Raw genomic sequence first — 15,228 nt, forward strand, 5'->3', positions numbered from 1 at the left:
TTCATTCTGAAGGAGATCAGCCCTGGAATTTCTTTGGAAGGAATGATGCTAAAGCTGAAACTCCAGTACTTTGGCCACCTCATGCGAAGAGTTGACTCATTGGAAAAGACTCTGATGCTGGGAGGGACTGGGGGCAGGAGGAGAAGGGGACAACAGAGGATGAGATGGCTGGATGGCATCACGGACTCGATGGACGTGAGTCTGAGTGAACTCCGGGAGTTGGTGATGGACAGGGATGCCTGGCGTGCTGCGATTCATGGGGTCGCAAAGAGTCGGACATGACTGAGCGACTGAACTGAACTGAACTGGACTAAGTGCCACTGAATTGTACACTTAAAAATAGTCAAGATAGTAAATTTTGGAAAGTGTGTGTGGTTTTTTTTTTTTATCTCAATAGAGAAAAACTGGGGGGAAAAAAGTATGAGCGTTGAACAACATCCAGTAGGTAAGGTGCCTCCCATATGATCAGTGTTCAGTAAATAGTAGCAGCTTTTACTAGGATTCAGAGTTGTAATGCATGATTCCATGATATCGCCTCATGTGGCTGTGCCACGGTTGGTTTCTTTTTGCTTGACTTCTGGATTTCTTATGGTACTTCACCACTGTATCAATAGTAATGACGGAACGAGTTTCTGTGTTTGTGTATGCCTTTTCTTTTCTCTGGGTTTGTATCTTTGAGGTTGATGTCCCGGGTCACTGTTAATCGAGGTGAATTCATCTCTGAGGCGCTTGCTTCATATGCCCATGGGGTTTCAGAAGGGTCCTGTCCTCTCTGCTGCCATCTCCCAAGGATACCTCACAGTGTCCTCATCAGCACGAGGCATGATCTTAAGCAGTTTTACAAAGTGACCTGAGTAGGAGATGGTATTTTAATGTTTAAGATGCATTCACTGGCTTTTATCTGATCACTGAAACTGTTGAGAACTTTTCATGTCTTGATCTACGTTTATTTTTTTCAATGTGTATTGCCTGTTTACATCTTTCGCCTGTATTTCTAGTGCGGTTTTAGTGCTCTTCTTTTTTTTAAATCATTTTATTTATTTTAAAATTTTATTGGATTATAGTTGTTTTACGATGTTGGTTCATTTCTGCTCTGTAGAGCTGTATGTGTACATGTGTTTGTGTTAGTCGCTCAGTCGGGTCCGACTCTTTGTGACCCCATGAGCCCATGGTAGCCTGCCAGTCTCCTCTGTCCATGGAATTCTCCAGGCAAGAGTACTGGAGTGGGTAGCCATTCCCTTCACCAGGGGATCTTCTCGACCCAGGGAGAGAACCCAGAGCTGCTGCATTTTGCAGGCAGATTCTTTACCACCTGAGCCACCCGGCAAGCCCCTTAAGGTTACGTATCTCCCCTCTTTCTGGGTTTCCTTCTCATTTAGGTCACTACGGAGCACTGAGCAGAGTTCCCTGTGCTAGGCAGTAGATTCTTATTAGTTATCGGTTTGAATGTTTTTCTTATCTAAGTATTTTGTCACGTTTGTAACATGTCATTTTTAATATTCAGTTTACTAGTTATGTAGTTGAATCATCATTCAAACATTTCAAAGCACAAAATAGTAAGATTTTTAAGGTAGATTTAAAATGGTTTTACAATAACATGGCTATTATACTTAATGAATCTTCTTCCCATAATCCCCCTGTCATACTTATCTTGTCTATTAGCGCAACATCTGTTTAGATGTTAATTTACATGACTATAGTATCTGAATTAAAATTATGTAGATGGACCAATTAAGAATAAAATATTAATAACCCAACATAAAGAAGGCATAACAAAATTAGAGAAAATAAATGATTAAAATTATTAATAAGCCTGACATTTTACCTCACTAATAATTAAATTCATTAAAAATAAAATGACAGGCTTATTAATATCTTCCATCTATGAATTGGTAGGGATTAAAAACACTGTGATGGTAATTGAGACTGACCCTCAGATATGCTGCCAAAGGGAAGAGAAAACTGGCTCAACTTTAATGACTAGCAAGAAACTTAAAAATGTTTATAAACACTGATTTAGAAAATTCACTTATATAACTGAGGCTAGAGGCAGCCTCAGAAATGGAGAAAAAATATTTACATTCATAGATAAAAAGAAGATTCAGTACAAATGCCCAATGACAAAGAATAATTAAATAAGTAATAACACAGTCATCTTTGGAGTGTTAAGTATTTATTATGTATGTATACATGATATTTACTAAAAAATTCAGTGGTGGGGAAAACACAATGTGCTTTTAAGTGGAAAAGGCAAGATGCAGTGATTATAGTAAAATAAGTTGTGTGTCACGGTGTGCATAGGTGTTTGTTTTGTGTGTATATGTGTCTCGTGCATATCTAGAAAGAAATGCATAAAAAATACTGAAAGTACTTATCTGGTAGGAGTATGGATGATTTTTATTTTCTTTTTTATATTTCTGCACATGTTCTGAGCTTCATTTTATTTACAAATCATTGTTTCTGCAATCAGAAATATATTTTACCGGTAAGGAAGACTAAGGGTGATGAGTAAATCTCTCTCCTTTACTGGATTCGTGCTCACTTTGCTCTCAGTGCCTTAATGCATTGAACAGAATCCTGGACAAGGAGTCAGGAGGTGGTTTTTCAGGTTATGGTCCAGAAACTTACTAGGTATATGGCATTGGGCAAATCTAACTTGTATGTGCTGTTGTTGTTGTTTAGTTGCTAAGTTGTTTCTGACTCTTTGAGACCCCATGGGCTGTAGCCTACCAGGTTCCTCTGTCCGTGGGATTCTCCAGCAAGAATACTGCAGTGGGTTGCCGTTTCCTTCTCTAGAGGATCTTCCTGACCCAGGAATCAAACCCACATTTCCTGTGTCTCCTGCATTGGCAGGCAGATTCTTTATCACTGAGGCACCTTAACTTGTAAAATGGGGATTTCTACCTTCCCTGTATGTACCATTGGAGGACTGTAAGAATTCAAGTGAAAATACCAACATAGACGAAAAAACTTTGCAAACCAAGATGCAAAGGATTCCCGAAACCACCGTGAGGTTTGATAATTTCTTAGAAGGATACAGATCAAAGTCAGCTAAAGGAAAAGTCACACAGGAACCTGGTGGTGTCTCAAATTTTAGTGTCCAGAGTGTTTACTGGGGCTTCAGTACATAGGTATGATTGATCGATTGCCTGCATGGTTGAACTCAGGTCTAGGTCAACCGACACCATGTTACCCAAAGTCCCCTCCCTCAGTCACATGGTTGGCCTTTCTGGCATAACAGCCCCTACCCTAACCCTACCCTAAAATTAAGTGTGGCCAATCTCCACCCTAAGAGCACCGGTGTGGCGGCCCCTCTGTAAATAGAGACACTCCTATCAGGTATGACCTAGATTACTTACCAGAGTCAAGGCAAAGACCAGCTACCTGTTTTCAGTTCAGTTCAGTCGCTCAGTCATGCCTGACTGTTTGAGACTCCATGAACCGCAGCACGCCAGGCCTCCCTGTCCATCACCAGCTCCTGGACTTTACCCAAACTCATGTCCATTGAGTCAGTGATGGCATCCAACCATCTCATCCTCTGTCATCGCCTTCTCCTCCTGCCCTCAATCTTTCCCAGCATCAGGGTCTTTTCAAATGAGTCAGCTCTTCGCATCAGGTGGCCAAAGTATTGGAGTTTCAGCTTCAACATCAGTCCTTCCAATGAACACCCAGGACTGATCTCCTTTAGGATGGACTGATTGGATCTCCTTGCAGTCCAAGGGACTCTCAAGAGTCTTCTCCAACACCACAGTTCAAAAGCATCAATTCTTCAGCACTCGGCTTTCTTTATAGTCCAACTCTCACATCCATACATGACTACTAGAAAAACCACAGCCTTGACTAGACAGATCTTTGTTGACAAAATAATGTCTCTGATTTTTGATATGCTGTCTAGATTGGTCATAACTTTCCTTCCAAGGAGTAAGCATCTTTTAATTTCATTTTGGACCAGGCTAAAGTCCTTACTAGGACTTCCCAGCGGGTACAAGTAGTAAAGAATCCACTTGCCAGTGCAGGAGATAGAATATCTCCTGGAGTAGGAAGTGGCAACCCACTTCAATATGTGACCAAAAAGAGATGGAAAACAAATTTGTGGCGGAGGCTATTATTTACTGGGCTTCCCAGGTGGTGCTAGTGGTGAAGAACCCCTCTGCCAATGCAGGAGGCATAAGAGACGCCGGTTCGATTTCTGAGTCAGGAATATCCCCTGGAGGAGGACATGACAACCCACTCCAGTGTTCTTGCCTGGAGAATCCTATGGACAGAGGAGCCTGGAGGGCTACACTCCATGGGGTCACAAAGATTCGGACACGACTGAAGCAACTTAGCACGCTATTATTTACTATGTTATAACACTGAAATAAGAGAAGATAGGATTTCCACAGGTACAAGTGGCAATGCAAATACATTCTTCGCCGACCCACAGAACCTTGGGGACCACCTTTGAGAAGGGAATGTGTTAATGGGTGCTGCAGAGAGACATTTGCTACAGTCGTTATTTACCGCAGAGATGAATTAGGCTGGGAACCACTTACCGGCCTGCGGGGTATAGGAACCTGACCCTCTTCTCATTGTTAACAGCACACAAATATGTCTCTCTGTTAACAAATGTATCTAATGTGAATGAGGTACAAGCGTATCTTTTCACAGGTTCCTTTTTCTGGCACCATCTCCCTCTGTAGTGCAGCTAAGCTTGCTATGTACAGCGAGGGGGAGATGATAAAAAGAACCTGGCTCATTTCCCTTTGCAGAGTTTCAAATCTCTAGCACCATGTCAGGTTGGATCCATAAGATTTCATAAGAGTGAGATTAGAAAAAGGAAAACCCAAGTTTATTTTCTCATGAAATTAAAAAAAAAAATAGAGCTCAATGAAGAGAAAGATCCTCCTCAGAAAACTTGCTCCAGGACAACCTCATGCTTTTATGGGAAAAGAGCCAGCGACAGAGACTCAGAATGAAAGTATTCAAGTACAATTGCCTTCAGAGGGAAGAATTTCAGCCTTTGTCTGGTGGTTTTTGGGAAACAAATAACTGGTCATAAATCGATGTTGTCAGTAAATTGGGGTTGTATGTTCTGTCTCTTTCAAGGAAAAACTGGCCACGCAGAAGTAGTCCGGGTGGTGTACCAGCCAGAACGCATCAGCTTTGAGGAACTGCTCAAGGTCTTCTGGGAGAATCATGACCCGACCCAAGGTAGATGAGTGAGCCAGTATTTAATTATCTTACTAATTACAGCTGGGATAATTAGTGTTTGAGCTGCACGGAAGAGATGAACCTTGAAATCACACAGGAGCTCAAGAATATGATTGCAGACATTTATTGACGGAGAAGGGGAGGGGCTGGGGAAAAGAGGGCGAGAGAATAAAGGCACAGCCCCCCATCTGCGCCCCTCCCTCCTTTACAGCTGTCAGGGGTGGGAAAATTCCCACAGAGAAAGACGCCAGACAATAGAGATTCGTTCACCTTTGATTATTGCATTATTCCTCCTTAATGCAGTCTTTTGTCTACAAAATTAAAGTGTCTTTCTAGCAGCTCCAAAGTTTTCCTGATTTATGGTTCCTTTATTTCCCTGAATTTAGCCTTTCTCATCTTTTGACGTTATCAGCCTTTTTCCCCCCCTTTAAATGTCTGAGGGTGATTAAAAAAATAAAGGTAAAATGTAGGATGCAATGGGTTCACAATGTTTGGGTTATTTAAATATTTGTTTCCTTTGGAATTTATTGTATGGAGATATTAATATATTTGGGCTGTAAACAATGGTGGTCAGGAATTTTATTTGAATGCACACAAGTGAATATCTCATGCTGGCAAATATTGTTGTAATATCCAATAATGGAGCAGTTTCCAGACTTCAACTTAACAACCTTACAAGCACTGCTTTGCCAGTGTGATGATCTGATATTATGAGTCTTATGAACTGAAAAGTCCTACATGTATGATATGATTTTCACAAACCCTGTTCATTTAGCAGGCTTCCCTGGTGGCTCTGATGGTAATGAATCTGCCTGCAGTGCAGGAGACTGGGGTTCGATCCCTGGGTCGGAAATGGCCATCCACTCCAGTATTCTTGCCTGGAGAATTCATAACCTACATCTAACTAGGCTGAGAATTCGGTTGGCTTTAACAAAATATTTAGGCTTCCCAGCTGGCACAGAGGTGAAAGTACTTGACTGCCAGTGCAAGAGATGCAAGAGACGTAGGTTCAATTTCTGGTTAGGAAAATCCCCTGGAGAAGGAAATGGTAAGTCACTCCAGTATTCTTGCCTAGAAAATCCCCTGGACAGAGGAACCTGGCAGGCTACCATCCACAGGGTTGCAAAAGATAGCAACTGGTCTATTTAATGAAAATATTTTTCCCTTTGGTGTCAGGTCTTGTGGGAGTGGGTGAGTGGTGTTGGCTCTTTCCTGATGAATGGATGTGTTCTTCCAAACATGCATTGTGTTTTGGGGTGGAACCTTACCAAGATCCCAGCAACCCCAGTGCCAGGTTGGTAAGTCCTGAGTCCTGGTTACACCTGAGTCCAGGGTGATTTCCCAGAAGGCAAAGGTCAGAGCTAAGGCGAGAACAGCAACATGATCAGCAGAGGAGCCAGGGTCAGGCAGGTCCAGGATGCAGGCTCATCCAGCAGGGTGACTGAAGGTGGGAATGAGGCCAGGAGCAGGTTCTCCATGACCGTCAAGTCTGGTTGACGTGGGGGGATGAGTCCCTGGTGGGGAAGCAGTGAGATGGGGGGCAGGGGAGGTATAGGACTGTTAAGGGCAAGAGTACTGTCATCAGAAGGTACAGACGCCACCCTGATTTGGACTGCCGCACTGTCACGTCATATAAGAACGGCAGGCCTGATGGCTTAGACATCTGTGGCTCAATGAGAAACTGATTGGTGAGCTCCATAAAGAAGGGGGGTGACGGCCAGGATCATTCTGTGGAGCCTTTGATTCAGAGGCAGCAGCCTCTTGCTCAGAGATGAGGGTCAAGGCAGGATGCTGGGAGCCCCAGAGTTCCAAGTGGAGACACCTCTCAGGAGCCCAGGTGAGCCTGAAGTCATGGAGCAGACAGGCTCTATGCGGGCCCACAAGGCTGGGTATGTGGCCTTGGCCTGGCCACCCAGGTGGTGCTGATAGAACCACCTTGTTCTTGGCCTCCACAACATTTCAAAGAAGGTGAAGCCATCTACTTCTCTCTCCTTACTCCTCTTAACGTCTTACCCATTTTATCATTTTCGGGGGATGGAGATGTGAACCATTTTTAATGGTCTTTATTGAATTTGTTACAAAATTGTTTTCATTATATGTTTGGGTTTTTTGGCCCCGAGGCATGTGGGATCTTGGCTCCCAGACCAGGGATTGAACCCGCACCCCCTGAATTGGAAGGTGAAGTCTTAATCACTGGACCGCCGGGGAAGTCCCTACCCATTTTCTCACATCTTTACTAGTGCACCTCAGGTCACTAGTTCTCGCCCCTGATTCTCAGGGGAATTCCACCTGCAAAAGCTTTTTATTAGAACCTCTTGTTCTCCCCATCCCATGGATCAGATTGGTCTCAACTTTGAAATTCTTGGTTTGCTATGAATTTGCTAGGGCTGCCATCATAAAGTATCACAGACTGGGTGGCTTAACCAACAGAAATGAGTTTTCTTACAGTCCTGGAGGCTAGGGGCTGAGGCTGAAGGCGTTGGCAGGGTTGGCTTCATGTTGACTTGTCAATGGCTGTCTTCTCATATAGCCTTCGCTCTGTGTGTGTCTGTGTCCTAATCTTTTTGTATAAGATTGGATTAGGGCCCACCCAGATGACCTCATTTAATCTTAATCATTAAAGACCCTGTCTCCAGATGCAGTTACACTCAGATTAGGGCTTCAACATGTAAATTATGCGAGGAGGGGGGACGCACTTTAGCCCATAGCACTGTCTGATAATGTAATATGTAATAGGTTGATGTGCTGGTTTTTCAGAGGTACTTTTTTTCTGACAGGCTGTTCATAGGCTTATAGACTGAAAGAGACTGATCATCTGTTCCAACCTCAGCTTCAATTCTATGAGTCAGAAGATGAAATTGCTCCTGGTGGGGGTCACAGACAATGGGGTTGGAGTATTGAGTGACCTATTCTTACACTGATATTTTGGACAAATTATAGACGTAGGAGGCGAGTTTTTGTACCCTTGTGTATACTTGTTTCTGCTTAGAGTAGTGCTTCATGCAGTGCACACGGCCATGCATTAAATCCCAAGGTATCTGATTGTCCCACATTATTATTAGAATTATTTTTTAGATAGTTCAGTGTAGTGGGTCACGGTAAGAATCTTTTTCTGCCTTTTAGGGTTTCCTGTGACCCTTCTGGAAATAGGGCCCATGGAATGAGCTATATGATCTAGGCCTGATCAGTCACAGTATCTCTTCCTGTTATCAGTGTTCAATCCAAACAACAGGCGTGTGACTCCAGCAGAACCAGCTAGAGTCTTTCCCTGGGAGTGCGGTATGCTGTCACTTGGCTATGGGTGCCAGGGGAATAACCCACACAGATCACCTGACCATGTGGTCCCCAAACTTCCCCAGTCTCTAGATACCGTAGCAGAGCCTGACATTTAGATCTGGGTTCTGGCCCCAGTTGGACCTCTTCCCAACCTTTCAACCTAGGCCAAGACACTTAATCTGAAACTCTGTTTTCTCATCTACAGAAAGGGGAAAATAATGTCTATCCTGCCCACTTCTTGGGTTATCATAGGCATGAAATGAAACCACATGAAAATCACTTGAAAGAACCATGGTCAAAATCCAGGGTCAAGAACCCTACAGGTGGTGGCATTATAGCTGTGTCCTTCTCAACACAATACAGTGTCACCAGAGTTATTTATTTATTTTTGTTTCCTTGATTTCTGTGGGGAACTATTTACCATCTGCCTACTACACTGTGGGTTTTCTACCACAAAAGCTCTTCTGTACTTCCTGCTAGTTGGAAAGATTTCTGCGTTGCTTGCGTTCTCATTTTGTGATGTAACTGCTGGCGGTGATAGTGATGAGGCTGACAGACAGAAAGCTCCTTATCTTTGCTGCTGATACAGTCTTCAGAAGAACCAGATAAAGTCCCAGCCTCTCATGCGTGCCCTGCATCCCCGTACCTCACATGCTTTGTGCACGAATCCCATCATTTTGGTCCTCCTGTTTCTGCATAGGAATGCAGGTTCCAGACCCTGAACCTTGGGCCAAACCACAAACACACAAGTACACAATGTGGAGACTCAGCTTTGCCTCACTTGATTGCATAAACCTGACTTCTCTATTCCAACCTGTTTCACTCTCCTTGATCCTGAGGGAAAGGACAACATATTTATGAAGTACCCCTTATGGCCCAGTCTCAGTGGTAGATGTGTTCTACCTATAATTTCATTTAACCCCTACCATAACCTGATGAGCTGGGGTTCACTGTCTTCACTTAACAGAAGAGGAGAAATGAGATTCCAGAATACTGACAGTCTTGCTTCATGGTGTTGACAGTATTTGAACACATCTCTGACCAAAGCCCATATCTATTTTCTTTCCCCTACACTGGAGGGATCCATGCTTCCTGATGAGGGAGGACCTCTTCTAAGGAGAAGCATTGTGCAGGATCCCCCATGTAATATAGCTGTGTCCCTAACAACCTTTTTAAAGCAAATATGTGAAGATGCTACTACAAATTTAATCATGCTGTAAATTGAATGCCCCTTTTATTAACCAGCACCATGTCACTTACCTCTGCAAAATGGAAATGCTCCCATGCATCATGTGCTCGACAGTCACTAGGCCACACCTGCTGCCCAGTTGGATGTATGGACCTCTGGTAGTAGCTCCAGACCTTCCCAGGGACTAGGGCACAGATTGGGAATTTCTCCAGTGTACTACCAAGGGAGCGGTGGCCTTTCTGCAGAGGCCTTCTGGCTGAGACTGTGAACTGAACCCAATATCAGTTTCCCCATTTCTAAAGGTCTGGAATTTCAGCTGGACGTGCAGCCACCAATAAAAACAAAATTTCCCAGACTCTGAGTGACTAAGTATAGCCACATGTCCAGAACCAGACTAGAAGAGCATGAGCACAAGTGACAGTGTGAACTTCCGGGTTAAGTGCACCTAGAGGAAGGGCAAATGATGTCAGCTTCTGGGTCCAATGCACACAGAGGAAAGGCCGTTCTCTTCTTTCTCCCTTCTCACATACTGCCTGCAGTTGCAGTGATGACTGTCTTGGACCACAGGGATGGGGGCCTCACCCTTGTAATTGAGGACCTACAAGATAGAAGTTTCCAGTCAGTACCCCAGGCTGGACTCTTTATGCAAGAACTATCTTCTCTAAGCTGCTGTTATTTTGGTTCATTTTAGGCCTTTTTTTTTTTTTCTCCGACAACAGTTGTGCTAATCCTTACTAAAATAGCTTTCAATATAAGCTGGTGATGAACTCCCAGTCACTCCTCTGAAGATCTTAATTAAAATGTTTCTTAATTAAAGCATCTTTAATCAAATCTGTTAAGAGTATGGACTCTAGGGTTAGAGGATATGGCTTTAAGCAGTCCTGCCACATGCTGTCTGTGTGGCCTGGGGAAGTTGACAGTCACTCGTCGCCTCTCTTCTCTGAGCCTGACCACCGGGTCCCAGCTCTAATTGCTATCATCTGGCTGCCACGCCAGCCTCCACCTGGCCTTACCCTTTCCTGATCTAGTACCCACGGTGACCTGTCAGAAGCACAGAAGGGAACTACGCCCCGCTCCTGACTTTTCTTTGTGATGATATGCACACTCTTCAGACTTTCCCGGTACCTCAGTGGCAAAGAATCTGCCTGTAATGCAGAAGCTGCAGGTTTGCTCCCTTGGTCTGGAAGATCCCCTGGAAGAGAGCATGGCAATCCACACCAGTATTCTTGCCTGGAGAATCCCATAGACAGAGGAGCCTGATGGGCTACAGTCCATGGGTTCCCAAAGAGTTTGACACGACTGAGCGACTATAAGCTCCATATTAAATAATTTTTCACTGAACAGCTGGATGAATGAACCTCAGTTTTCCCATCTGTACGATGGTTGTTCTCCCTTCAGTGGTGTCAGGATCTATTAAGGAATGTGGTCTGTTGTGCAGAGCCCAGCGCTGGGTACAGAATAACGACATTGTATATAATAGCCGCCATCTTCATCCTGCCCATGTCCTAAACAGCCGTTTCACCAGCTCCCATCCATCTGCCTTGCTTTCTCTTGTACCCCAGTACTTCTCGGTTTTTTTCTTTCTCATTTCCCCCATCTTATGTTCTCAATACCCTTGATCATCCCTTACACTTGGTTCATACCATTTATCCTCAATCAACATTCCTTTTCCTCCTATGCCCACCCTCCACCCTCCCACAGGGAGCTCCCAGTTGTGCTCAGTAGCTTCATCTGTCTGCCCTCATGGGCCACACTGTCTCTGGTGTTGGTTTCATGGAGCCCTAGCACCACATACCCAGCTTGCTACCTTCCCCTCAGAGCCAACAGTAGGGGATTAATGTGGTTTCTCAGCTTGTGGTTGGAACTAGAGACCCTAAGGACACTTCTCCATTCAGTGCCCATGGACCACACGTTCCCCCCTCCCAGCCTACTCCCACACTCCCCGTGCAGCATTGTTCAAGGTGCACGGTTCCCAGGAGGTCCCCAGAAGGTCAGGAGTGGGGCGGGGCCACTCCATCTTTAGCAGGTTTGCTTCATAGCTTCTCTCCAGGTGCATCGTAGAGAAGCCAGTGCCCTGTGCTGTCTACTGAGCAACAATTAATTGGAGAGAAAAAAAATATCCTCTTGTGTTTTCTCAACAAGTTGCCATTTAAGTGCTGGTGCTTATATATTTGAACTTGCCAAATTAATATCTGAACTTCATTGTGCTGACCCTTTTAAGTTAGTTTTTTGAAAATAAGTCTCCGGTTTTGAAGGACTATCCCTTTTTTAGCCCACGTACAAGGAATCTATCATCTGCAAATAATTAGACAGTGGGAATTATATTGTATTGCTAATGAGCAGATGTGCATACTTATAGTGGAGGAACAGCTGCACACATACAAAATGCAAAAACGACCCAAACCCAGCATTATGAATTCTGAAAGGGATTGCATTCTTTTAAGAATTTCAGAAACAGGAAAAAAAAAAAGAAACAAAGAATTTAACTGATACTTTTCTTTATTAATTGTTCTTTCAGTCGTACTTTTCCTTGCATAACATTATCACACATGGACATAGCATCTTGGCTACTTGCAAATGTGCTATTTGCACTTTCAAATCCCTCTCTCATATAATACTATAAAGCTTATATTTAACATTTTTCCTCTTTCTAGTGCTTTAAGGGTTTGGTGCCTACAGACTCAATGACAGACTCCTACTGGGTGTTTACTCTGGGCTGAGCATAGTGCTAGGTTCTTAATGTGCATGTGATCCCATTTGATCCTTAAAGCAATGCAAGAGTAGGCAGTCTTGGACCCATTTTACAGATGAACGCATGGGCCCAGGGAGGTGAAATGATTTGCTGTGAGCCAGTTAGTACATTATTGTCAGAGCTGGGATTTGGACCTACCAGTTCAATTTCAAACCTTGTGTTACTTCCATTGTATGGTCTGTGGTCCTGCATTGTCACAGGATGCTATGGACTGACGGAATACACAGCTGCACCCTAACCTGCAGCAGCAGCAAATTATCCAATGAAGAGTGTCTGTCCTCATGAGCACCTTGTAATAGCTCTTACAATTTTGTAATCCTTTGAAGGATTTTCAGTATGAAAAAGTTCAAGTAGACTTTTTTTTATACTATAAATCAAAATCTGTTTGTAATGGATAGTGTGGTAGCAGTGCGCGCGCACACAGTCGCTCAGCCATGTCTGACTCTTTGTAGCCCCATGGACTGTAGCCCTGCAGCTCCTCTGTCCATGGGATTTCCCAGGCAAGAATACTGGAGTGGAGTGGGTTGCCATTTTCTTCTCCAGAGGATCTTCCTGACCCAGGAATCAAACCCATGTCTCTTGAGTCTCCTGCATTGGCAGGTGGATTCTTTACCACTGACACCACCTGGGAAGCCCCAGAAGAGTTTAGGAATGCTACTATCTTTTGTCAGCCTATACAAAGGGCATGTATCTGAGAATTTTCCTTGAAAGATGTGATTGGATCAGTGAATTCAAATAGACTTTTGCAGACTTTCAGCCAGGAAGAATTCCACATGTCTTAGATTGGAGTGGTTAGGGCATTTAAACTTTGCTGATCAATTCCTGAAATAATGTAAAATCAGTAAGAAGAAATGAAGTCAGAAGGATTAATTCACATAAAAGAATATTAAATTAGATAAGAGGAAAAATTAGAAATGATAACATTGGCAGAAACTAGAATTTACAGGTTCTTAAATGGCAGACTAGCCATTTGGATCAGCTATCTCATCAAAAGCCACTCAACATGTTGGATAAGATATAAGAAACATATTAAAAGCATCACATCAAAATACTGATGAAATGATTATGAATTACCATGTTAAATTTGAATGGAACACAGGAATCTAGAAAGGTAAACAGGGGGCTAAAACCCTTTTGCTCTAGGAAGTTTGCCAGTTCCAGAAGAGTTGAGTCTTGAAGGCCTTATTAATCAAACTACAATGAGATGCCCCCTCACACCTGTCAGAATAGCTAACATCAGAAAGTCTGCAAATAACAAATGTTGGCTAGGATTTGGAGAAAAGGAAACCCTTGTTCACTCTTGGTAGGAATGTAAATTGGGGCAGTCACTAAGGAAAACAGTATGCAAGTTCCTAAAAAAACTAAAAATAGACCTGCCATATGATCTAGCAATTCCACTCTTGTATATATATCCCCCCCAAAAGAAAATTGAAAACATTAACTTGAAAAGATACATGTACCCAGTTTTCATAGCAGCATTATTTACAGTAGCCAAGATATGGAAGTAACCCAAGTGTTCATTAACAGATGATTGGAAAGAGAGGTTGTGGGGCGCGTGTGTGTGTGTGTGTGTGTGTGTGTGTGTGTGTGTGATGGAATATTACTCAGTCATAAAAATAATATGCTACCATTTGCAACAGTGTGGGTGGACCTAGAGCGTATTATGTTTAGTCAAATAAATCAGAGAAAGACAAATGCTCTGTGTTGTCACTTATATGTAGAATCTAAAAAATAACACAAACAAATGTGTGTAACAAAACAGACACAGACTTGCTAATGTAGAGAACAAATAAGTGCTTACTAGTGGGCAGACGGGAGGAGAGGGGCAACGTAGAAAGTTAAAGTACAAACTACTAGGTGTAAAATAAATAAGTGCAGGTCATCTAAAACCCCCAGTTCCAACTTCGCGGGCCACCTAGCCTGGGCTTTGAATGAAGTTTCTGAAAACCAAGCAAAGCTCCAGGGCGAGCTTAACATGTAGGCTATAAAGCTTGCCAGCTTCCTTGCCAAGAACTCCAGGCAAATTTGTGCTGAAATTCCATGTGAAACGAATGGATTTTCTACCTCCTAGTCCCCGCTGCACTGTCCAGGTCACTCACCCCTGCGCTCTGGCTTTGACTCAAGGTCAGTAGTTGAAACCACAGTGACAAAGAGCCAGCTAACTTTTGCAGAAGCAAGAGCAAGTACAAACACCCTAAGCAGCTAAGTGTCTGATTCTGTGATCCTATGGACTGCACTACGAGTAGAGGAGTGGAGGCTCCTCTGTCCTCCACTACTTCCTAGAGTTTGCTCAAATTCATGTCCATTGAGTCTGTGGTGCTATTTAACCATCTCATCCTCTGCTGCCCCCTTCTCTTTCAGTCTTCCCCAGTATCAGAGTCTTTTAAATACAATCCAATGTCAAACAGCCTGAAACCATGGATAATAATGTATGACTGCAGGACAACTTCCTTGTGTTAAGAAGTAAACACCAGAGCTGGCAGAGGGATGGTGGCAGAACCTGTGGGCTAGGTGGGAAGCTCACCCTCCGCGAGGAAGGGAAGTGGGGACCACTGCTGCCAAGGATTGAGGAGACACCTGGAGGCCAAGGGTCAGGCCACCACTATCTCCTCCAGCAGCAGACACCATAGAGATCATGCAGCCGGTGGGTACACTGGCCATCAACGGCAACCCTGCGCACAGGTGGCAGTGTAGAAGCCAAGACAGGAGCTTCCAGAAGTACTTTCAGAAAAATAAGAGTGAACCTCAGTATGCAAACACAGGGAACTGAAAAACCACAGTAAGCCTTGTTACTGAGTTTGAGAGCAGAAGAGAATGC

The 15,228-nt window shown here is 43.6% G+C and overlaps 1 protein-coding gene across 5 annotated transcripts in view; it reads left to right on the forward strand.

Annotated features, from left to right (window-relative positions):
• Positions 1–15,228, forward strand: part of MSRA (methionine sulfoxide reductase A) — a 373,287-nt gene that overhangs the window by 237,160 nt on the left and 120,899 nt on the right. For all 5 annotated transcript variants that reach the window (XM_004004443.4, XM_042243545.1, XM_042243544.1 and 2 more), the window contains one exon: positions 5,089–5,193. In XM_004004443.4, coding sequence (XP_004004492.2) covers positions 5,089–5,193 — 105 coding nt within the window. The remainder of the gene's footprint in view (positions 1–5,088; positions 5,194–15,228) is intronic.

Source organism: Ovis aries, chromosome 2 (genome assembly GCF_016772045.2).
Source record: "Ovis aries strain OAR_USU_Benz2616 breed Rambouillet chromosome 2, ARS-UI_Ramb_v3.0, whole genome shotgun sequence".
Taxonomy (NCBI): domain Eukaryota; kingdom Metazoa; phylum Chordata; class Mammalia; order Artiodactyla; family Bovidae; genus Ovis; species Ovis aries.